This window comes from Aquarana catesbeiana, linkage group LG05, assembly GCF_042186555.1.
Source record: "Aquarana catesbeiana isolate 2022-GZ linkage group LG05, ASM4218655v1, whole genome shotgun sequence".
Lineage (NCBI taxonomy): Eukaryota > Metazoa > Chordata > Amphibia > Anura > Ranidae > Aquarana > Aquarana catesbeiana.
Genome location: NC_133328.1, coordinates 105,853,821 through 105,880,509, shown reverse-complemented (window position 1 = coordinate 105,880,509; position 26,689 = coordinate 105,853,821). Strand labels below are relative to the sequence as shown.

The 26,689-nt window shown below is 42.9% G+C and overlaps 1 protein-coding gene across 1 annotated transcript in view; it reads right to left on the bottom strand.

The window, feature by feature from the left end:
• The window catches only part of RAPGEF5 (Rap guanine nucleotide exchange factor 5), a 505,907-nt gene that overhangs the window by 131,729 nt on the left and 347,489 nt on the right, over positions 1-26,689 (bottom strand). The window contains exon 9 of the mRNA XM_073630037.1: positions 15,060-15,182. Coding sequence (XP_073486138.1) covers positions 15,060-15,182 — 123 coding nt within the window. The remainder of the gene's footprint in view (positions 1-15,059; positions 15,183-26,689) is intronic.

The window sequence follows — 26,689 nt, the reverse complement described above, 5'->3', positions numbered from 1 at the left end:
ACAACCAGCATGTCAGATAATTAGGATGGGATTATTGCTATCGGCTATAGGCACTGAGAGAACACAATAACTCCACAGGAGAGATTCTCCAATCAACACTGACTGTGTTGATGGGGAATCAAGCGATTTTCTTTCCTGCAACCCGTGGCCTGCATAACTTACAGAAAATTATAGTGTATTACAATCACAAAATAGTTGGTTCTACCAATAATCTAACTGGTCACAGTAACAAAACTGAGGTTTATGTATTGTGCAACAATACCACTAATGAAGGTGCCGTGCACAGCAGGCAATTGCATTATAAGAGTGCTTTCACACTGGAGCGTTGGGGGCATTGGCGGTAAAGCGCCGCTATTTTTAGTGGCGCTTACTGTCATTTAGCGGCGCTATTCGGCTGATAGCGGGGCACTTTTAACCCCTGCTAGTGGCCGGAAAAGGGTTAGAACCGCCGGCAAAGTGCCGCTTTGCCAGCGATTCGGCGGTCCTGCCCGGGGCGCTTTAGGAGCGGTGTATACACCACTCCTATAGCGCTACAAAGATGCTGCTTGCAGGACATTTTTTACAGTCCTGCAAGCGCACTGCTCCAGTGTGAAAGCACACTGGAGTGAGAGGAGAGGCTCTTTACAGGCGATATTTTTAGCGCTATAGCGCCTGTAAAGCGCCTCAGTGTGAAAGCAGCCTTAAGCCTCATACACACTATTAGATTTTCTGCAGATTTTTGTCTTCAGATTTACCAAAACCATGTAGTGCAAAGGCCTGCCTGATTGCATACAAATTGAAACTCTTAAGGTTTGAGCTTATATTATATGGCTTTGGTAAATCTGAATATAAAAATCTGCAGAAAATTCAATAGTGTGTATGGGGTCTAATAGTCATTTTTCTGACACAATAGGGTTAATTTACTAAAACTGGAGAGTGCAAAATCTGGTGTAGCTGTGCATGGCAGCCAATCAGCTTTTAATTTAAGCTTATTCAATTAAGCTTTGACAAAAAAAAACTGGAAGTTGATTGGTTTCTATGCAGAGCTGCACCACATTTTGCACTTCCCAGTTTTAGTAAATCAACCCCAATGTGTATAAGTGTAAGCGCATGAGTGTTTGTTTGGGTAATGCCCTGCTTTTCCTTTGGATGGAGAAGTCCAAGATAATATACACACACTCTATATAGTATTATCCAAATACAACAGCCTTGCACGTTGCTATGTTTAAGAGCACTGGTCTCAAATGTTTACCACTATAGTGTTTTATAATCTCTATATGACTTTTTTTTTATATATAAAAGTCAATTTGTACAGCATAATACCATTGTCTACTGGTAGTTTTCAATAATTCAGTTCAAGACATGGCATAATGTTGATGCAAGTCAGGTACAGTAACACATTGCAGCCAATCAGATTTTACCGTTAATCAGTTTAGTGTAGTCATAACAGTGAATTATGGACTAAATCAAAATGTAGGAAAAACTGAACTACTACTTGGATATAACATAAATGTAATATATGCATTTAATATTTTATTGAACTTTCTTGAAAACACTGCAGTGCTTCGAAATATGGATCTGCTTTGTTTCAGTTCCCACAGCCGGTCTAGCTTTACAGATTATAGTTTCAGAAGACAAAGATCGGGTACATGAGGATGCTGCAAAACTCATGCTGCGTGTTTAATTAATACAGTCTCTACTGAAAGGAAACGGCGAGAGGATTCTCAAGCATTCACTCGTTTTTTTTTTTTTTTTTTGCATGCAGAATGTGACAGCTACATCTACTCGACTTCCCTAATAACTTGAGCCCTGTATCCTGGGAAAGAAAACAATTTCTGGATGGGTGCAGATAAGCACTCCTGGCTGCAAATGTGATTTATTTCACTTATCTAACAGGCTCTTAACACTGACCTGGAAGGCTGCAACAAGGTTACAGAAAAGATTTTAGAACCAGTGTTATTATTTGTATGTATTATTGACATATCTCATAAATTGCTGCACGCTGCTATGAGGTGGGACATGTACTACATGTCATGAAGTAACATGAAAACATCCAGAGAAACACGAGGTACTGCTCAGCAATATGTAATTTTTATTTATAGCCTGATAGTATTATGTAAATTGGTATTACTGTAGTACTGTAATGCCTATGTTCCAGTTTCATGTTCCAGTTTTCCAGTACTGTAATGCCTATGTTCCAGTTTCATGTTCCAGTTTTCATGTTCTATGACTGCTGCCCTGGGTTTCCTGTTTCAGGGTGGCTCCTTTCTCTTGCAGCATCCTAGGGAGTCACCATGTGTCTCCGTACACAGTGTGCATCAATAGAAACACGCAGCCCCATAGCCTAGAATGGCATGGCACTCCCCTTCCCTTCCCTCCTTCTTCCCACTCTCTTCTCCAAGCTAAAAGACTGACTGCAGACTGGACCGTCCACTGTTAACTCTGTTCTGTGAAGACCAGCAGGTCAGGAAAGCAGTACTGAGAAAGCAGGAACCAGCAGAATTGAAAGTTGCTGAGAATTTCTGCAGTCTGCAATTGCTGAGAATTTTAACAAAGTTTCCTGGGAAATGTCTATTTCATTGCGCTTCTTTAAAAGTCAACTACTTCCAAAAAAAGGTACATTGAGACCCGTCACACAATCTCAATGTGTGGAAACAAAGCAGCATTTGTTTGGATAAATATCGTGCTTTGTCAGATACGGTCCCTCTTTCCTACAACAAAATGTCCCCAGAAAACTCTTACAATGCCATGTTGTACATCAGTGTTTTGATGATTAATGCTGAAAATATCTTTTCTATAAAAAGTAAATTCATGTCAGGCAGAATGCTGAACAATCCTGTGAGGAAAAAATAAATTAACAAGGCTTTTCTATCAATGGTGTCTGGACTAAGATGGGTATATGCCAGGATTACATCCCCGCCTGGAAAAAAATGAATGAGAAGCGTGCAGCTCTGCATCCATCAAAGTACGGCCAAAGCTGCTATCTCACCGAAACACGGCTCAAATGATGTACTAGATGGGATAAGAAATGTACATAGGAAGAAGTGAAGGACATTATTGATGTATAATGTATTAAACTGCGGGTTCTGTGTCACATAATACAAAACATTTGTCTTTCTGCACTGGTCTTACAAAGCATTTTCTCCTTGATGAACAGCACCTATCAATGAGAACTGCTGTGATAATGAGCTACACACACAAAGAATGGAAAAGAAATATCGATGATATATAGACAACGGTTCTACATGTGTAAAACGTGCTACACGGAAACTAAATGTAATGACCGTATATATGGAACACACACTGTATGGACAGTAAGGATGCGTTTTGTATTTTGAACCTGTAAGGAAACTGTAAGGTAATTTTCTTTCACCGAAGGAAGCAAAAGAATTTTGATGATTGTTAACTAATCCAATTTATTTAGGAACAGGTGACACTTGTTAAGTTGGTAAATGCTTTTTTATTATGTTAGTCCACCTCACAAATCACTTTTGCAGGAATGCTAGAAAATTGGATCTCTGCGGTCAAAACAAGTTGGCTAACACAAGCATTCATATCTATGTATAGATCTGTAAAAGTACCCATGTGACAGATTGGTAGATCAAGACCTTTCCCTGATTGATCAGAAAAATAAGATGAAGATTGTGTTTAATGTCTAGTGTCCACTTCAAGATATGCCCCTCATTTTGTTCTAAAGGGATCATATTCCTGAATTGGTCTGCTAATCAATAATGTAAGATCTGTCCCTTTTCACTATTGTAATAGGAACAATTGGTGTCTAATCATACAGAGATTGGATTAGAACAGGACCTGCAATAAGTGACAAATGCTGAACATTTTATAGCTACCCACTTCCCATTCAGATCTGTGATCATGGTCTTCTAAAGCAGTTATAAAGTCTTTTTTTTAATTAAAATAATAAACATGTTATACTTACCTGTTCTGTGCAATTGTATTGCACAGAGCAGCCCCTTACCTCCTCTTCTGGAGTCATCTGTCAGTGTTGTCCTTTCCTGCATCTGCCTCCATAGCAAGCCGTGTGCTACAGTGGCCATGCTGGCACACTCCCGAGCCGGGCTGTGTGTGTCTATAGACACACACAGCCATGGCTCTGCCGCACCCTCTGCTCTCTACTCACAGGATTTGATTTACAGCAGTTGGGCATTATTTATCCCCATATCTAGCAATATCATAACACTGAATGAAGCCTCAGAACATTTGCACTGGAATGGGCTATAATCCGTGTACACTGCACCTGTGCAATTTACTAGTATGACAAGATGGAAAACAGAATGAAAGACAATGTTAGTAGGATCTATAACAGTAAAATAGGAAGAAGCTGGGCTTAATGTACCTGTAATTTTGAAAGTAAAGGAACAAAGATTAAATTGGGAAGCCAGAGTCTTATGTTCTACCACATAAAAAATTCACCTGATAAGTAAAAAAAAGTAGCACATAAACCATCATCATAAATATTTGAGAGTCAACTATCCATAATTCATGCAATTTCAAATACTCTTTTTGTACAGCTCCAGTTAACATGCTTGTGTGACATTTTAATCACACAATCTACATGTGACCTGAAGATTTACAGTGGTGCAGTATTCCATGTATGTACTCCATACATTTCCCTCAGGCAGATGTATGTATTTTGTTTGCAGTCTCCATTTCAAACATTCCTCCTAGGCTAAGCAACGACATTACTGACACAAAGGTGTACAGAGTGTTGGCACGTTATGTGTCATGGACATCACTTCTCTACAAAAGAGACATGGAAAATGACTGATGGCTTGAAGGAAAACACCTTCAAGCAGCTGTAACTCAGAGTATATAAATGCTCTAATTTATTGTAGATTGTTGTGCGTGTCACATAAACAGCCATAGATACTTTGATGCCTTATAGCCACCGGAGAACTAAAAGTCCAACATGCCCTTCCAGATCTAAAATTTTATTCCCATCATTCCCATCATGGAACTGAGGAATATATTATAAATATAAAAATGTGGATCTGCATTAAAAACACATGTGTTTACAGTAAGGCCCCTTGCACACAAGCGTTCCGCCTGTCCATATTTCGGCCATCCAGTGACGGATAAAAAACAGACAGCAATGCATTCCTCTGGGCAAATGAATGTAAACAGGTGATTATCTGTTTACATCAGCATCTGTTCAGGTTCAGACAGTCCTAAATGGATGTAAACGGACAATGGTTCGTTTTTTGCATCCACTTTTACTAAGAACTATGACTAATTCCCAGCTGACAGCAGAATGTAAACAAAAGAGCTGAAAATTAAAAAACAAAACAGTGTAGAGTCCCCCAAAAATCCATACTAGGCCATTTGGGCCTGGTATGGATTGTGGGGAGACCTCAGGCCAAAAAAAAATGAGTCATGTCCCCCTCAAAATTCATACCATACCCTTATCAAAACTGGCAGCCTGGCAGGCCAGGAAAGGAGGGGGGGGAGGCGAATAGTACCCCTACTCATTTACCAAGAAAAGTGACCCACCAATGTCAATCACAATGAACAATGGTCGCAAAAAAAAAAAAACTGCTGTCCCCCCAACCCCGACTGCTCCCGTCACTTGCCAGCACAGAAGGACCACTCCGGCCACCCGGTGACATCACTGTGTGTCCCCACCCCTTTGTTTACATTAGCGGCAGGGGAAAGTGGAGCGGTCATTCAGCCCTACTGCTGATGTAACCAAAGGGGCTAGGGTTATTGGGTGACCCTGCCCCTTGAGACGTCATTCACCATATATAAATATGTTCATATATTATCAGTGACAGCATAAAGGGGCGAGGTCAGCAGGGATGAATCATGGTTGTTAGGGACGCCAATGGGTGGATGTAAAAACAGATGTAAACTGAACTGAACTGAAAACAGATGTAAACTGAATCTGTGTCAGGGATCAGCGGCTAAGGAGACCAGACACATAGCTACACAAGGGAACTGAGACCAAACAAAGTATATATCATTAAAGTGATATTTATTTACACAGACCAATAAACATACACAGCAACCAATGAACACAGCAAACAGTGAACACAATCGGCAGCATGGAGGAGGAATGGACATCATCGGCAAGCGGCAGCATGGAGGAGGAATAGACACCATCGGCAAGCAGCAGCATGGAGGAGGAATGGACACCATCAGCAGGCGGCATCAGCATGGAGAAGGCATGGACACCATCGGCAGGCAGCATCAGCATGGAGGAAGCATGGACCTTATCGGCAGGTGGCATCAGCATGGAGGAGGCATGGACCCCATCAGCAGTCAGCAACATGGAGGAGGCATGGACACCATCTGCAGGCGGCAATATGGAGGAAGACTGGATCACATCGGCAGCAGTCATCAGCATGGAGGAGGACTGGATCGCACCAGCAGCAGTCATCAGCATGGAGGAGGACTGGATTGCACCGGCAACAGTCACCAGCATGGAGGAGGACTGGATTGCACCGGCAACAGTCACCAGCATGGAGGAGGACTGGATCGCACCGGCAGCGGTCATCAGCATCGAGGAGGACTGGATCTCATCTGCAGCAGTCATCAGCTTGGAGGTGAACTGGGCACCATCAGCTGCAGTCATCAACATGGAGGGAGACTGTGCACATCGACAGAAGTCATCAGCATGGAGGGGGACTGGGCACTATCAGTAACAGTCATCAGCATGGGGGAGGACTGGGCACCATCAGCAGCAGTCATCCGCATGGAGGGGGACTGGGCACCATCAGCAGCAGTCATCAGCATGGAGGGGGACTGGGCACCATCAGCAGGCAACACAGATAGGGGCAGAGTAGCAGAAGTACAGGAAGAGGCCTGAGACGTTGCTATGGACAATGGTATTGCAGGGGGAGCTTCCAATGGATTGCATACAGAGGAAGTGTGGTTACTGGTGGCAGGGTACTGATCTACAGGAAGTAAGGAAAGCTCAGTAGCAGCAGAGGTTGCTAAGGGTAACAGAGGAACAGATTTTTGATCTGAATTTATGTGACTCATCTTGCACTAGGCATATGATCTCTGATCAAGCTTGTAGCTGAGGGTGAACTAAAGTCAGTTTTTTTCTCCCTTGCTCACATTGCTCAATTAAACAGTGCACAGAAACAATACGATCCAACACCAACTGTTGTGAATAGGCTGAATACTGCTGGAAAAAATATCCTGCACAATGTTTCAGCAACCATCGCAAAAAACAGCCTGGTACATAGTAAATGGAGAGGTGAAAATGTAATGGCCCTGAGAGGTAAACTGAAATAGTAGCTTAGAACAGACCTGAATCAAAGGTTGTACTTCATTAAGTGAAAATCTGCCCTCAACAGCTAAAGCATGTGCTGTCAGAATGCTTCCCAGAAGCTCTTCCTCAGTGAGATCCTGTCAAAGTGAATGACAAAAATCCTTATCCTCTACTGCAAGTTGCACATGGCAAATAATCTTTACTCTAAGCACCTTGACAAAGGAAAAGCAAAAATCCAAAGCAACTGGCTCCCAGTCCCCAAGTGTAGCCGATCTGGTCATTGGTGGGCGTCACGATTATGTCAGGGATCAGCGGCTAAGGAGACCAGACACATAGCTACACAAGGGAACTGAGACCAAACAAAGTATATATTAAAGTGATATTTATTTACAGTGAACACACACCAATAAACATACACAGCAACCAATGAACACAGCAAACCGTGAACACAGCAAAAACAAACCCCAACCACAACAACTTCACTGACAAAAATCACTAACCAACACAACTAAAGACTAAGTACAACTATATACAAGGTACAGATAGGGGTACAGGGAAAGCAGGGATATAAGGTAGAGGGGATTCACGACTGGGTACTGAGCAGAGAGAGGCAGGAGCAAAGCAGAGGGGTACAGACCGGATCAGGCTAAGCAGGCACAACAGGCAGCAAGGAAGGGACCAGAATCATGATGTGTCAGGGGAAGGGAGGAGCAGCCTTAAGTAGCGCCCCCCCCCCCCACCCCCTCGCAGCTGAACACGAATTTGCCTGATTAGCACAGCCTGCTGGCTCCCAGGAGACACCTGCTGGTGGACACTGCCACAAGCAGGTGAACTTAATCCTAACAATCCGGTTTCCTCTAAAAATACACGACTAAATGTAAAGGGGGCCTCAATGTTCTATAGGTTAATTATATTGCATCCTGAAAACCCCAGTTAGCAATCCTCGTTTCTACACAAATTATTTCAACTAATTTTACTTGCAACAATGACCTACTGAGATATTATAGATGTTAGCAATGGCTACAACCTGAAAAAATAGCCGAAATTGGTTTTTATTAACTAAATAATACTTCTATAGCAATTCTCTTTCCTTAAAAAAAAAAAAAAACTTTATTTAAGTTATGCGTAGAACATAAAATCCATCAATAGACAACAATACAACCTGAATAAATGAGTATCAACGAAATAACAATCAGGGCTCCAGTACCGCAATATTAGGTTTCTGTAAACTGTGGGCAGTATCCTCTACAACAAATATATCCTGTGACATAACCTGTAGTGTGGTGGAAGATCAATATAAAAATGTATTTGTCATGAACATACTGGAAAAAAAAAAAAAAAAAAAGGAAAAACAATAACTAGCAGGTACCGAGCCACTATAAAGAGGGGAGCGAGAAGTGGACGTTACACGATATGTGGTTCTTAGCCCCATCCTTACATAAACAGCACCTAATGATCAACGCATACTGAGAAACTTTTTCTGAGTAACAGAGAAAAAGGGTGACACCCTAGGTGTCTAGGAAGTAAGTAAAAAGAAGCGGTAAAGGTAGGAAAGGAGTAAAGGAGGAGGGGGGAAGAAGAGCCTCAGCGGAGTTGACGACGCAAGGCGTCAAGATCCCAGGATGAGCTCTGATTAAGCATATGTCAAATATTCTACCAAAATCAGGAACATGTCCCAGTATAGCCAGCATGTGTTATGTTCCTCCGCCCTGTCCCTAATGGCAGCTGTCAGGTATTCCATCTGTTGCATATCATTCACCCTGGCAAACCATTGTGATACCATAGGTGGAGATTGCTGTTTCCACATGCTGGGGATGCATGCCCTCGCCGCATTCAGAAGATGTTTTAACAGGGATTTACGATATCTCTTAGTGGACATTGAGGTGCAATTCTCTTTCTGAGCACTAAAAGCACTTTATTTGCTGTTGAGGCATTCAGCCATCTTAGGTGTTCTCAGTAGAACATCATACTCGGCCCAAATTTAGAAAGAAGCCAATTAACCGGTCAGCATATTTTTGGTGTGGGGGAGGAAACCTACACAAGCACAGGAACATGCACACTCCATGCAGATAGTGTCCTGACTGGCATTTGAACCAAGAACCCCAGTCAGCACTGCAAGGCAGAAGTGCAAACCACTAGTGCACTGTGCTGCCCATTACAAGCATTATCCCAAATTTGTGTATTGTTTCTGAATATTGGGCAACTATTATGTAAGCAAGACCTCCCCAAGCAGGTGAAAACCACATGCACTCATCGCTAGTTTTCCAAGTAGGTGATGGCCTGGATTGTTCTTTTTCTTACAGAGACAAAGGAAACAAGATTGTCACTGCATGTGTCCTATTTTCACAAGTTAAGCCTAGTACACAGGGGCCAAATGTCAGGCAACATTGGCAGTTTCAACAAAACCGGGTGACATTCGGCCCGTGTGTATGGCACCCTGACGAGCATGCTTGGAAACCAGCAGTCGACCAGCGCTCCAAGCCAATGGCTAACAGCTCTGACCAGTGTTCTGGTGGGGGGGCCGCCCCCTGTCAGAACACAATAGCTCAGCAGCGGAGATCACTGTACTAACATCATATTGTTAGTACAGCGGCTCAGAACTGAGCTGTCAGGTTTTTTTCATTCAACCTATTAGTGTGTACCAGGCTTAAGCCAAGTGAGGAAAAAGATCACAAGAGATCCTGTACACCTTGTGAGAGGCATTCTTAAAAACACAAGGTTATGTCCAAAGGTGAAACAAAGAAAGTGGCAAGCTCTACTGAAAAGAGCTGGGCCTCCAGTGTTGTACACTTGGCAGAAACCGTTAACTATACTACCCCTATTGCTGTCCCACTGTATCCAGACTATTGAGGCACTACAATAATGGCAACTCTAAGCAGTGTGCTGCTAGAATAGCTGCATGGGCTACATTTCATGGGTCCTGTATGCAGAGTTAACATTGACCTATCATTAAAAACCACATAATGATTTACTCAATAGAGTAAATTTCAGCATTACCAAATAATAGCATTATATGTAAAGCTGTATTAAACCCAAAACCAAAAATGGAATGTTGAATGTTAAATCTTTGCTTTATTGCCACCACAACTGTGTTCACATTTCTACTCCACCTTGAGTGATGTAAGTGCTTCACGCCCACCAGTTGTGCTCTCACCTGATTAGTTTGACCCACATGAGATGCTATGTCAAAATAAGATCATGTTCCCTTTAACCGCTTTCCACCCGGCCAATGCACATACATGGCCGGGTGGGAGCTCCACCGTTCTGAGTGGACATACCCAAATGTCCCTCAGAACAGGTTCCTGAGTGCAGCCCCGAGGACACGCAGTAGCACGATCCTGTGATGGTTGTGATCTTCTGACACAGCCAAACACAGATCGGGATATGGACGCTGTGATTGACCCTTCCGATCACGTGATGGCCCTGTCACAGCCTTTACAGTGTAAACAGAGACACGTGTCTCTGTCTCAGCAATCCCCGCTGAGCTCAGTGAGAGCAATAGTGTTCCACTGCAACATCAACATCTGTCAGTGTCCGCCAATGGACGATCAACATCTGTCATAGTGTACAAGTGCACAAAAACATCTGTCAGTGTACCAGTGTCCTACCAACAAATTAATAAACAATGCAAACTGCCTCTGTTGCCCCATGCTTGTGTGCAAAGGTGAACGCACATGCTGGTCCTGTACGCATGCGTAAATGGTGATTGCACCACACATGTGAGGTGTTGCCGCAATTGTCAGAGCGAGGGCAATAATTATAGCACCAGACCTCCTGTCTAACCCTAAACTGGCAACCAATAAAGGCTTATAAAGCGTCACCTATGGAGACTTTTAAATACCGAAGTTCAATGCCATTTCACAAGCGTGTGCATACTTTACCAAAAACGTGGGTATTATATTGTCTTTGCCTGCATTGAAATGTATTAAAATGTACGTATGTATGCATTAGTGTGTAAAATTATGTTAGAAAAAAACTGCTGCGCAAATACCGTGTGACATAGAAATTTGCAAAACCCACCATTTTATTCTCTAGGGCCTCCGCTACAAAAATACATAATGTTCGGTGGTTCTAAGTAATTTTCAAGAAAAAATATTGAGTTTTACTTGTAAAAAAAAGTGTCAGGAGAAGGCCTGGTCTTAAAGTCGATAATCATTGAATGTGCTCCTTGGATGTTGCGCCTCTCTAGGTGGCTAGGCTATGAAAAATTCTCACACATGTGGCATCGCCATACTCAGGATGTGTAGCAGAATGTATTTCGGGGTGTAGTTGCAAGTATGCCTATGTCCTGTCTGAGAAATAACTTGCTAATATGACATTTTTGTGAAAAAAAAAATAAATTTCTTAATTTTCCAAAGAATTGTGGAGAAAAAAATACAGCTTCAACAAACTTGCTATGCCTCTTACTAAATACCATGGACCGTCTTCTTTACAAAAATGGGTCATTTGGGGGATATTTGTACTGTCCTGGCTTGTTAGTGTCTCAAGAAATGAGGCCTTCAGTACATCAGGTGTGATCAGATGTGATCAATTTTCAATGATTGGCACTATAGCTTGTAGACACTATAACCTTCACAAACACCAAATAATATACACTGATTTTGGTTATTTTTACCAAAGAAAGCAGTATACATTTTGGTCAAAATTTATGAAGAAAAATTACTTATTTGCAAAATTTTGCAACAGAAACTAAGAAAAACGCATTTTTTTTTCAAATTTTTTTTTTTTTAAATCTTTTTTAATTTGTAGCGCAAAAAATAAAAAAACCCAGTATGAATAAATACCACCAAAAGAAAGCTCTATTTGTGAGAAAAAAAAATGATAAAAATGTCATATGGGTACATTGTTGCATGACTGAGTAATTATCATTCAAAGCGCGACAACACTGAAAGCTAAAAATTGGTCTGGGCAGGAAGGGGGTGAAAGTGGTTAATAGAATCCACTATATTTTGTGAATGCTGTCATCATTCCTCAGCTGGACTTCCACTTAAGCCTCATACACACGATCATATTTTCGGACGACCGTTTGTCCGTTTTTTGTTGTACGCACGTCTCATGTCGAAAGTGAAGGAGATTACTCACCATACGAAAATTCTCCTACGACAGAATACAACTTCATAAGTGACGTAATGTGTTGAATAGTTTTGTTTGCATTCTTTAGTTTCTGACAATGCGTAGTCTTGCTCTTACGATTTTTTTCAGACGAAAACCCTACTAATTAAACAAAAATCAACAAAAATTTTTTAGCCTGCACATCCAGCTTTTGTCAGACGAAAAATCAGATTCGGCTGTCGAAAGCACCACACTAACGATCTGAAAATCGCAGATCATTCGTCGGATTAAATTTTACTTCCAATTTTCGTATTGTGGGTACAGGCCTTAAATCTTGCCATACACTATACAGTTTTCTTATTCAATTTCCTTTGGATTTACCTTGAACTATGCAGTGCACAGGCCTGTTTGGTTGCCTACAACTTGAAAGTGTTTAGGTTTGACCTCATATTATATAGTTTTGGTAAATCTAAAGGAAAAATTTACAAGAAAATTGTATAATTTATGGCCAGACGTAAAGTATTTTTCACAATCCAAGAAATCCAAGTAGATTTCAGCACCAGGTCCCTTTAAAATTTCTCCTTTATGCTTGTTACTCCAGCTCAGATCCTTCACTCAGCACATACAACAAAGAACACCCCATAGTGTTTCACCTTTTTTCAAAACCTTGATTCACACACCAGAAAATGACTAATTTACCTGAGAAAACCACACTACTATATACAAACAATAATCGGTAAAACAAATTACCTGCATTCAGCTCTGCCAGGCTCCAATAGATATCGAACTTCCTGGGTACTCTGTGCTTGATGACGTCATCCAACTAGCCTCGCCTTTACGTATTTCCTCACAGGGTCAGGGACTTTGTCAAGGGGACATTTAGGGGTGGGACTTTCAATAAAAAGCGCTGCGCATATGCGCTGTGGCATCACCGGCAGAAGAAATTGGGGAATATCTCCTAAACGATGCCCGTTTAGGAGATATTTATTTTACCTGCAGGTAAGATTTATTTTAAGTTAGCTGTAGGTACAAGAGACCATGCAGTTTTTACTACCACTACAAAGGATAAGTTCACCATTTGGAGTGTGTTATACACTACATCCATATTTAGGATGTAATATGTAACATGCTCTAGCACATGTCTTTCTCACTTCCCCCAATCCTCCCCCTTGTGACAGCGGGCAGGGGATCCTCTCCTTGCACGGCTGTCACTTTTTAAAACCAGCCCTGTCATTCATTCACAGGAAGTTGTATTCTGTCCAACAAGAATTTCTGTAACTTTAGTAACCTCTTTGTTTTCGATATGAAATTAGCATGCAAAAAAAAAAAAGAACAACCATTCATCCGTTATTCTCATTGTGCGTAAGAGGCTTTAGCCTTTAAAGCAACTTTTGTTTTCAAATGTTTACGAAACCACTGCTAAATGAGAACTATTCCACTTAAAATGAACTCACCAGTGTTTAATGCATGAACAAAAAGTCAGCGCTAATCTTTCCCATAAAAACAACTTATTTCCCTAAAGAGTGTTACCATTTTGCCTCTTAAACAGCACTGAGGAGTTAGGCTGTCAATCACGGCCCAAACTTCAAGGATATCTGATACCTCTGCCTTTCCTGTGACATTCGTGGGTCAACGCTTTCTTGGTTTGTCAGCAGCTGGGGGCGTAGTCAGAGGCAGTGACAAGAACTTTGCTGCTGTCTTTTGATAAAATGGCAACATCTGCATATCAGTAACAGTGTTTTTTAGCTGCAAGTTTTGAGCAAAAAGAAGTGCATCTGAAAAACTGATAGAATGACTAACTATTAAGTGAAAATAAATTTGTGGAATAAAAAAGTTCACTTTTAATAAACACTAGCTTTTTATAACATGATAATACTGTACTTTCACAGGATCATTTATATTTAGCTGAATAACTAAGATTACATATAGGACCTCTTTAAACAAAGCCAGGTTTGATACCTAGCAAATCTCTGTGCTCTTAATATTACAAACATTTATTTTTTTACAACCATCATACATAACCAGCCAGAACCTTTTATTTACTCTCATATTCTGACCCTAGAAGCTATTATCCATTCCATACAATTAAAGACTGTATGATGACTGTACAAATGCCAGTATGATAAATAATTTACATTTCAAAGCAATAATAAATTTGTTACTCCCTGGGGTCAGATAATGCAAGTAAGCGAAAGGAGAATTCAACCTTCCATCCAATAAAACCAAGCACAGCACTTCAATCAATTTGTGTGCAGAGACAGTTGCTGTACAGTTTAGGTTAATGCACCTTGATCATTAATAGCAACATAAAATAACAGAAACTGTGAATTTTTACGCAAACGCCAAAAAGTATCTCATTACCAGTCTCTATGTATTTGCAGTGCTTGTAAAATAATACAGTGTGAGAAACACACAAAAATGTTTTCCAAAATCAGATATGTTTTGTGATGACCTTCCATTTTGACATACTACATATATAAGAATCTATACACAAAGGTTTTTTCATTATGCTTTCAAATAGACCCAATTGTGAACCTTGATGGATATTAAGAGGTCTCTCCTAGAATTGGAAATTTCTTGTCAGCTTGACTTTCTTATACCAATATCTGTGCATTTGATTTCCCCACCTATCCATATTGGCTGAGATCACTGCATGCAATCTACAACTGTTCAGACATATATAAACTACAGGGTCAATCAGCCCTCTATTATCCATATTTGACAGAATTACTAGTTTTTGTGGATTTACCTTTTAAGAATTAAGTACGCACCGTATAAAAGTATAAAGACTTACTTGTGCTTTCTTGTCAAGTGGTTTTGAAGTCAGTGGCAAGATCTGATTGTCTCTGGACAGCTTCTGTACAAAATCTATGCGTCTGAAGTCTTCTTTCCCTTGTAGTTTGCACATGACCCCAGCCTTCAGGGTAGGAGAGAGAGCAAATAAATACTTAAATCCACAATCCCAGGACATGGCAAGTTTACTTAAGACTCATAATATATTCCTCAGTGATATAACAGAAAACAAGTCCCACGTAAAGTTAAGCCAAGGGGGTGCTCTGTAGCTTTGAAAACAAAAAAAACAAAATCACAATCCACTATGTGTGCAACTGATATACATTGAATAGTTGCTTGTTCCTCTCCACCTATTTCCTGTTACATGAGGGAATTGTAACAAGAGGTTGAAAACCCATGGGAAAGACTGGCCAGGAAAAACTACGATTATGGATGAAGTGATTTAGGCTCGTCATTCCTAAAAATAACATCGTAGCACCTCCTTTTCATCTACTTCAGTCCTTGGCCCTGACCACAAAACAAGTTGTCAAGTTTAGCGATTACAGGGAACTGTTGTTGAATGAGCTAAAAGTACAGGATATATTTGCTGCACTGGTGTTTGTTTGCAATGATCTTATGAAAGCTTGGAAACCTGACTTTAAATTAAAGGCTGTGTTCACCTTTAGTAAAACTAAAACAATAAATGCACATGATTTTACAAGGGGAAAAAAATAGCATTTATTATTTTTTTACAGTGCATCCTACAAAGGATTGTACTTTGGTCAGTGGATCAAGGGTGCAATGTCAGACTCCTGCAGACACTGCTGACAGCCCGATGCCTGTACCTGCATAGGGGCAGACAGTTACTCAGCTGCAGAAAGCATCAGTGAACTACGGGGGGGCGCTAATCAGTGCCGTCGTAGCTCATTGAGAACTACAAGCCGTCTGCTGTGGTGGCTGACAGGACTTGTAGTTAATTCATTCACAGATCCCTGTGAATGAATGGTGTGACTGTGCGAAAGGAGCCCCGCACAGCCCCACCAATTTTAAAATGTGACGGCGGCTGCAGGAAGGATAACCCCGCCTTGTTGTCACAGGGAAGGGTGGGTAAGGTGGTGGGTGCTGATCATGTTTCACCCTAAATATGGGTGTAATATGTAACATATTCAGAAGGTGAACTTAGCCTTTACCACTTGCGGACAGCCCACTGTAGATATATTGCGGCAGGGCAGCCAGTCTGCCAAATCATGTATCTAGTACGTGATCTGACACTTCTGGACGTGGCCGCAGGCTCGCTCCCGCTGTGAAGCAGGGCCACCGATCCATGCCTTCCACTAGTACAAGTACCTCCCCCACAGTAAGAAAACACTAGCTAGGCACACAGTTAACCCCTTGATCGCCCTTGATGTTAACCCCTTCCCAGCCAGTTTCATTAGTACAGTGACAGTGCATATTTTTTACCAATGATCACTGTATTAGTGTCACTGGTCCCCAAAAAGTGTCAGTTAGTGTCCAATTTATCCACTGGAATATTGCAGTCCTGCTATTAGTCGCTGATCGATGCCATTACTAGTAAAAAAATGAAATAAATAAAAATATCCCACAGTTTGTAGACGCTATAACTTTTGCGCAAACCAATCAATATATGCTTATTAGGATTTTTTTTTTACAAAAATATGTAGCAGAATACACACTGACCTAAATTGATGAGGAAATTTGTTTTTTTTTTTCCATTTCTTTTATCGTATATGTTTTATAGCAGAAAGTCAAAAATATTTTTTTTTCAAAATTTTCAGTCTTTTTTTCTTTATAGCACAAAAAATCTAAATAAAAAAATCAGTACCTTGATTTCTCCTTTTACCCCTCATTAACATGCCAATAACATATTTAGATAAAACCTTTTCATTTTCATTACATAACTTTTTTTTCTATATATGTAAAGCAAGCTGATCATAGCTAATGGGGGGAGTCGTCAGGGTGTTAAACATCAGGGGCGATCAAAGGGTTAACTGCCTAGCCAGTGCCTCTACCATCTTGGTAGAGGCAGAACTTTCCTTCCCCATGTAAAGCCACCAACATGGCGAACAGTGAACAGCATAATAGTGACTCCATCAAATCTCACTCCAAATATTCTGAGACTAGCAATCAGAGGCAGCTGTGACTTTGATCTCACACTGCAGATGTACAGCTATGAGGTGGTATACACAGGAGTGCCTAGGCACACTCACATGCCAGGAAGTGCACTGCTATATTTCAGGAGGAATTCCAGACAAAAGACATTTTTTTCTGTGGTATTGGTTAGCCACAGTTAACATTTCCTGATGTTCCCTATATCACAGCAGATCTTAATTTTTTGAGTTCAGCTCCACTTGAAGATATAGAAAGTTCCCCAACACTGTCCTATGTTAATAAGTTTTTCCAAATTAACTCGGAACATTTCCTATTTTAATGTGCCTTAGCAATGCTAAAACAAGATTGTGTTCACTAAACAGCAACATCTCTCCCCATCTCTATAACATAAAGGTGAGATATTCAGTGGTGACAACACTATGGAAAAATTAAGATATCAGTTGACTATTTGCAGCATTTTAAAGACCTGTGTTAGAAAGCTTTTCATGCACTTGTCAATGACATTTGCTATCCATCATTTGGATATTATGGGGCTGATTTTTAAAATCTGGAATAAAGAAGACAAGTACATAACTTTAGGCATAGAGACCGGTCAGACCATTTTGTTCCATTTTTCATCAAATGACAAATAAAACCTTATAGATTGCTATTGGCAACAGCTCCAATTCTGTGCCTATTATTACAATTGTAATAAATTGTAAAAAAAAAGTAAGCATGTGTGGTTGTCTTAATTGATGGCAGAGATTCTATTTAGTCTTTCAACATAGCAGAAGTTAACACTGCCCTGACATTTAATCAGATGGCTTCTTCTCAGTGCTTAGCTTCCAGCCCCTTGCGATTCCTCTCTGGCTAATTGAGAAGGCACTTGTCAGTACAGGCACATTTAGACATCATGGAAAAAAGGGATGATTTTTATGTTTGCTTCCATTTTCTTTGTGACATTGTGGCCACTTGCTGCTTGAGTGTCAAGACATTTACTAGCTGTAAATCAGACATTGCCTTTAGCATTACCTTTTTAAATAGTTAATTAAACCACCAATAAGCCATGCTATCCAATTAGATTTAGACTTACTGCATTAAACAAGGAGTAAAAATGAAAAATTCTGAAATATAGTATGAGCACAAATTGGCTCCTGAAAAAAAACAGGGAAGTATAGTTGTTCAATAACAAATAAAAGTAAAGTTTTAGGAATGCTAATGGGGCAAACATTCAGATTAGAAATATATATTATATTCATTATGCTAAATATCAATATGGGTAGGAGACAAAATGTTACTAAGAAGGGTAGTCATTAGGGATGAGCTTCGTGTTCGAGTCGAACCCATGTTCGACTCGAACATCGGCTGTTCGATCGTTCGCCGAATTGCGAACGTTATGGGCCGTTCGCGCTAAATTCGTGTGGCGCGTCACGGCCCATAATTCACTGCGGCATCGCAGTGCATTGCTGGCTGATGATTGGCCAAGCATGCACTATGACCCGCATGCTTGGCCAATCACAGCGCTGTCAGTAGAGAGAGCTGTAATTGGCCAAAGCCAGGGTGGCTTTGGCCAATTACGGCTCAGGGCATTTAGTACACACCCCACACTATATAAGGCCGCCTGCACGGCGGCCCTGTGTAGTGTGTGTTCCGGTGTGCTGAGAGATAGAGAGAGAGAGAGACAGTGTCATTTGATTTGAGTTAGATAGATTAGGCAGAACAGTCAGTCAGTTAGCTGCACTTACAGTGTATTGTGTATATATATGCATCCCAGGTGTTGCATATATATATATACACTGTATTCAGTTTAGCTAGATCCGTTCCTGTTATCTTCTATCTAGACTATTTACATTTAATGCAGTGCGTCCTGCTCACAGTGTTCAGCTAGATCCGTTCCTGTTATCTTCTAGACTATTTACATTTAGTGCAGTGCGTCCTGCTCACAGTGTTCAGCTAGATCCGTTCCTGCTATTTACATTTAGTGCAGTGCGTCCTGCTCACAGTGTTCAGCTAGATCCGTTCCTGTTAAATTCCTACTGACCGGCAGGCTTGTCTGGTTACAGTATATAAAGCTACCTGAAGAAAATTACAGGTGTTCTATTTGATCCTATTAGTACCACGGTCAGGCAGCTAGACTATTTACATTTAGTACAGTGTGTCCTGCTCACAGTGTTCAGCTAGATCCGTTCCTGTTAAATTCCTACTGACCGGCAGGCTTGTCTGGTTACAGTATATAAAGCTACCTGAAGAAAATTACAGGTGTTCTATTTGATCCTATTAGTACCACGGTCAGGCAGCTAGACTATTTACATTTAGTACAGTGTGTCCTGCTCACAGTGTTCAGCTAGATCCGTTCCTGTTAAATTCCTACTGACCGGCAGGCTTGTCTGGTTACAGTATATAAAGCTACCTGAAGAAAATTACAGGTGTTCTATTTGATCCTATTAGTACCACGGTCAGGCAGCTAGACTATTTACATTTAGTACAGTGTGTCCTGCTCACAGTGTTCAGCTAGATCCGTTCCTGTTAAATTCCTACTGACCGGCAGGCTTGTCTGGTTACAGTATATAAAGCTACCTGAAGAAAATTACAGGTGTTCTATTTGATCCTATTAGTACCACGGTCAGGCAGCTAGACTATTTACATTTAGTACAGTGTGTCCTGCTCACAGTGTTCAGCTAGATCCGTTCCTGTTATCTTCCTACTGACAGGCAGGCTTGTCTGGTTACAGTATATAAAGCTACCTGAAGAAAATTACAGGTGTTCTATTTGATCCTATTAGTACCACGGTCAGGCAGCTAGACTATTTACATTTAGTACAGTGCGTCCTGCTCACAGTGTACAGCTAGATCCGTTCCTGTTATCTTCCTACTGACAGGCAGGCTTGTCTGGTTACAGTATATAAAGCTACCTGAAGAAAATTACAGGTGTTCTATTTGATCCTATTAGTACCACGGTCAGGCAGCTAGACTATTTACATTTAGTACAGTGCGTCCTGCTCACAGTGTTCAGCTAGATCCGTTCCTGTTATCTTCCTACTGACAGGCAGGCTTGTCTGGTTACAGTATATAAAGCTACTTGAAGAAAATTACAGGTGTTCTATCCCAGCTTAGTGCAGCTACAGGCCATTAGTATGTCTGGAAGGCCAAGAAGGAGAGGCAGACAGTCACAAGCCAATAAGAGAGGGCAAGCAGGCTCTGTGTCTAGTGCTGGTCGTGGAGACGGTGCATCCTCATCAGCACGTGGCCATGGGACACGCTTGGCCTTTTTTTCGGCAGCTGGCCATGTTGAGCCGCAACATGCGGAAGACTTGGTCGAGTGGATGACCAAGCCGTCCTCATCCTCCTCATCCTCTCTCACCCATGCCCAGGGTGCTTTGTCTGGCAAAGCAGCGGCCTCTTCCCTCAGCTCAATGTCATCAGTGACTCCTTCCCTAGCTCCACCATGTCCTCATGAGGATTCCCTCGAACTGTTTGACCACAGTGTTGGGTACATGCTCCAGGAGGATGCCCAGCGTTTGGAAGGCTCTGATGACGATACTGAGCTCGATGAAGGCAGTAACATGAGCGCGGACAGAGGGGGTGCCCAAGAAGGACAGCAATCTGGCAGTCATGCTCCCCCTGCTGCAGCATACTGCCAGGTTTGCTCCAGTGATGAGGAGGGAGGGGATGATGAGGTCACTGACTCAACGTGGGTGCCTGATAGGAGAGAGGAGGAGGAGGAGGAGGAGGAGGAGGAGGAGGAGGAGGAGGAGGAGGCGGCAGCACATCACCAACGAGGCAGGATGCCCTCCAAGGGCCAGCCTAAGGGCAGCACATTGACTGCATCACACCCCAAAGCTCCACATGTGCAGGGCGCTGCAGTCTCTGCGCGTTATTCAAAAAGTTCTTTGGTGTGGGCCTTTTTTGAGACGAGTGCATCAGATCGCACCGCTGCTATTTGCAACATATGTCTCAAGCGTATCTCGCGTGGCCAAAATATCTCCCGCTTGGGTACCACATGCTTGACCAGACATATGTTGACCTGCCATGCAGTTCGTTGGCAAGCGTATCTAAAAGACCCACACCAAAGAACAAAGAGGATCTCTCCTTGCTCCTCATCAGCTGAGATTTCCAACCCCACTAGACCTTCAGTCCTCTCTGAGACCTACAGTGAGAGGAATGAAGGTGTAGAATTAGGTGTGTCACAGCCAAGTACTTGTGGGCAATCTGCTTTTGGTACACCGACGTCAGATTGTACCAGGCAAATTTCCCTGCCCCAGCTGCTGCACCGCCGAAAGAAGTTTGCTCCCAGCCATCCACATGCCCAGCGGTTGAATGCTAGCTTGGCAAAATTGCTAGCACTTCAACTGCTGCCTTTTCAGTTGGTAGACTCTGCCCCCTTCCGTGAGTTTGTGGAATGTGCGGTTCCTCAGTGGCAGGTACCCAAACGCCACTTTTTCTCACGGAAGGCGATTCCGGCTCTCTACCGGCATGTGGAAGGCAATGTCCATGCCTCGCTGGACAGGGCGGTCAGCGGTAAGGTGCATATTACCGCTGACTCATGGTCCAGCAGGCATGGACAGGGACGTTACCTAAGTTTCACGGCGCATTGGGTGACTCTGCTGGCAGCTGGGAAGGATGCAGGACAAGGTGCAGTAGTGTTGGAGGTTGTTCCGCCACCACGCCTCCAAAATGCTGATTGTGACACACCTCTCTCCTCCACCCCCTCCTCTTCTTCTTCCTCCATGGCCTCTTCCTCGGAACCAGCGGTGCTCCGTAGGCGTTCAAGGGGCTACGCAAGTACGCAGGCCAAAAGATGCCATGCGGTGCTTGAGCTGGTGTGCTTGGGGGACAGGAGCCACACTGGGGCAGAGGTTCTGTCAGCTCTGCAGGGGCAGGTTCAGAGGTGGTTGACGCCACGCCAACTTAAGGCAGGAATGGTGGTTTGCGACAATGGCACCAACCTCCTCTCTGCCCTCCGACAGGGACAAATGACCCATGTGCCCTGTTTGGCTCACGTCCTTAACTTGGTGGTGCAGCGGTTCTTGGGCAGGTACCCGGGCTTACAGGATGTCCTGAGGCAGGCCAGGAAAGTCTGTGTGCATTTCCGCCGGTCATATAATGCCAGTGCTCGGCTGACGGACCTCCAAAAGGAGTTTAACCTGCCCAAGAACCGCCTAATCTGTGACATGCCCACCAGGTGGAACTCAACGTTGGCCATGCTGCAGCGGCTGCACACGCAGCAGAGGGCCATCAATGAGTACCTGTGCGACTATGGCACCAGGACAGGGTCAGGGGAGCTTGGTTTTTTTTCCCCACGCCAGTGGGCCATGATCAGGGATGCATGCACTGTCCTGTCACCATTCGAGGAGGCCACGAGGATGGTGAGCAGTGACAGTGCATGCATCAGTGACACTGTCCCCCTTGTCCACCTGTTGGAGCACACGCTGCGTGGAATAATGGACAGGGCACTTGAGGCAGAACAGAGGCAGGAAGAGGAGGACTTCCTTAGCTCTCAAGGCCCCCTTTATCCAGACAGTGTTCCTGCGTGCCCGCCGATCACACAGGAAGAGGACGAGGAGGAAGAGGAGGAGGAGGAAGATTGTGTCAGTATGGAGGTGGAGCCTGGCACTCAGCATCAGCAGCAGTCTTTAAGGGATCAGTCCCAAGAAACACATGGACTTGTACGTGGCTGGGAGGAGGTGGCTGCGGACCATGTCGTTCTTAGTGACCCAGAGGACTCCGGACCGAATGCCTCAGCAAACCTACGCTGCATGGCCTCCCTGATCCTGCAAAGCCTGCGTAAGGATCCTCGTATTCGTGGTATCAAGGAGAAGGACCAATACTGGCTGGCAACCCTCCTTGATCCACGTTACAAGGGTAAGGTTGCGGACCTTATCTTGCCATCGCAGAGGGAGCAGAGGATGAAACATCTTCGGGAGGCCTTGCAGAAAGGTCTGTGCAACGCGTTCCCAGAGACTGGGAGGTTACAAACTCCTGTTTCTGGACAACGTGTTGCTGAGGCTTCGGTCAGTCAAAGAAGGAGCGGTGGAGAAGGTGGCCGTCTGACCGATGCGTTCAGACAATTTTTTGGTCCGCAGCCCCAAGGTATGATCGGTTCCAGCAACCATCGCCAGCGTCTGTTTTACATGGTGCAGGAATACCTAGGGGCAAGATCAGACTTGGACACCTTTCCCACCGAAAATCCTCTGGGTTACTGGGTCTTGAGGATGGATCACTGGCCAGAGCTTGCACAGTATGCAATTGAGCTACTGGCCTGTCCTGCATCCAGCGTTCTTTCGGAACGCACATTCAGTGCTGCTGGAGGCGTGGTAACCGATCACAGGGTGCGTCTGTCCACCGACTCGGTCGATCGGCTGACCTTCATAAAAATGAATGAGTCTTGGATCACCACCAGCTACCAAGCACCTGATGCTGATGTAACCGAATAATTTTTTTTGAAATCTCAGATCCCTTCAAAGACTGCCTATGCTGATGCTGAGTGACTATCCCTGAGTAATTATCCTCTTCCTCCTCAATCATCACGCTGATAGCTTGTTGCAGTGTTGTGGCACCAGCACCAGTGCCTAAGGCCCAATTTTTCTGCCCCTGTCTAACAGGGGCGTGTAATTACAATTTTTGATGCAATACTTTGCAGCAGGGCTCGTTCCTGCGTTCCAACTAGAGTGTCTGTGAGGGGTTGCAGTGTTGTGGCACCAGCACCAGTGCCTAAGGCCCAATTTTTCTGCCCCTGTCTAACAGGGGCGTGTAATTACAATTTTTGAAGCAATAATTTGCAGCAGGGCTCGTTCCTGCGTTCCAACTAGAGTGTCTGTGAGGGGTTGCAGTGTTGTGGCACCAGCACCAGTGCCTAAGGCCCAATTTTTCTGCCCCTGTCTAACAGGGGCGTGTAATTACAATTTTTGAAGCAATAATTTGCAGCAGGGCTCGTTCCTGCGTTCCAACTAGAGTGTCTGTGAGGGGTTGCAGTGTTGTGGCACCAGCACCAGTGCCTAAGGCCTAATTTTTCAGCTCCTGTTCAACAGGGGCATGTAATTACAATTCTTGATCTAATATTTCACAGCAGGGCCCTGTGAGGGCTTACAGTGTTGTGGCCACAGCAACACCTAAGGCCCAAATTTCTGCTGAGTATATAGGGCAGGACCCTACTTTCAAACATCTAACTTACAAACGACTCCTACTTGCAAACGGAAGGAGACAACAGGAAGTGAGATGAAATCTACCCCTAGGAAGGGAAATTCTCTCCTGTAAGAGTTAATATGGGAAAACAAGTTCTCCTTTCCACTGATGCTTTCCAATCCTTGTTCCACAAAAAAACCCAAATTTTCAAAAAACATTTTTCATTGGGACAAAAAAGTGAGGTGAAATCTTCTGAAGAGGAGGAAAGACAGCAAAACAAATGTCACAGGGGTGATAACCCTTCCCTATGTTTTCCAAAAAGCTTAGAAAAGATTTTTTGGCTGGAGCTAAACACGTTAAAAATGTTCAAAATTACAAACAGATTCTACTTAACAACAAACCTACAGTCCCTGTCTTGTTTGCACCGCCTGTATACTGCTGTTCAGAGTATATAGGGCCTGGTGGCCCCACACCTTTCCTTATTTTAATTTGGGTGCGGGGTTCCCCTTAATATCCATACAAGACCCAAAGGGACTGGTAATGGACTGGGGGGTACCCATGCCGTTTGTCTCACTGATTTTCATCCATATTGCCATGACCCGACATGACATTAAACCCGCAAGCAGTTTTAAATGAGATTTTTTCCTTTAAAAATGACATTTGGTGCAGGGACTGTTCTAAACATGGGAAACACGCGTCACTTTACAGGCATACTATAGACACCCCCCAAGTACGATATTTAAAGGAATATTTCACTTTTTTTTTTTTACTTTAAGCATCATTAAAATCACTGCTCCCGAAAAAACGGCCGTTTTTAAAAGTTTTTTTTGCATTGATACATGTCCCCTGGGGTAGGACCCGGGTCCCCAAACCCTTTTTAGGACAATACCATGCAAATTAGCCTTTAAAATGAGCACTTTTGATTTCGAACGTTCGAGTCCCATAGACGTCAATGGGGTTCTAACGTTCGTGCGAACTTTCGGTCCGTTCGCGGGTTCTGGTGCGAACCGAACCGGGGGGTGTTCGGCTCATCCCTAGTAGTCATTATAATGTTTGAATTGTTCTGAAATTCTCATGAACCAGCACTTCCCTGTAACAAAAAAGGCAATATGTTTGAGAAAGAAGTTAGGAAACCATTTTCATTCATACAATGGCTTATCAAAACGTGATCTATACAATAATGTGTACACACCATGTGAACAATTTCCTGAAATTTCCCTTCTGAATGACTAATTTCCCAAATATTTCCTTAAAAGGAAAATCTAAGCAAAATCGATATCTTGGAAGCGGTAGACAGCTGAGTTTTCGTTCAATTAAATCCTAAAGCTGACATTGCTTTTATCATAACACGTCAGATTGTAGTTAAACTCCCTGTGGCATCATAAATCAGACAGCGTGATCAGCACAGGGCCAATCAGCACTGTCCACAAAGAGGGTCAGGGTTCATGCAGCCTCATAGGACAGTCAATGAGTAGAATAAAAACTCCTCCTCTCAGCTTTAACCAGTGCTCGGCCAGACACAGATAGAAGTCACAAGACTGCTATATACTGCTGATGAGAAAAGGTATTTAGCCGTTTATGTTTACTAAAATAATTGCATTTCCATGTTGTGTGTACTGTGGGAGACCAAATGTAGTGAATGCAGGGTCCTGGGTTTAGTAACACTTTAAGTGAGATATCCTTGAAACACCTGTCTCAGTAATGCCTAGATTTTCCTTATTCACGTAATCCATATGCACTTTCTTTACTCACTTTATGCATATCTATATTTCTATACTTGCTTGTGATAATTCTATGGAGAGCTGGCCCAGGGTGATGGTAGGCACACAAGCTGCCCAACTTGGCACACCAGTAGGTGGTAAGGTAGACCACAGCTGGATTCCTGCATATTCTAGTCACCTGGTCGTACTGATAAAAAGCCAAAGGAAGAAGCCTTGGTACATATTACAGACCAATTACTCCCCACCAAAGTCTGTACCATATACTACAACAAACTGAACCCCAGTCCTCTCACACCAGCTCTCCTATAAGAAACTGAACATTTTCCATGCAGGCTATGAGAAAACATTAAGATCTGGAGTAGTATTGTCTTAAAGAATATGTAAAGAATATGTAAGAATATGTAAACCCAACATTTCATATTCCTGATATGTGCCTGTTGTACCGTGTACTTGTATAAAAAAAGTTCTGTTTGTATTGCTTCCTTTGTGTGAAATCCCTGCTGATCCTGACAGTCACTCTGTTTTCTTAATTTAAAAAAATGACCACACTAGGCATGAGAGCACAACATGGTCAGTTCTCTAGCTGTGCTGGGAACTCAGCCCGCTCTCCTCCAATAATCACATTTGCTGCCCCCGCACAGCCATCCACTGGATAGCTCAGTGTACTGTTGCTTCTCCTCCCCCAGCTCTTATGCAGCTGA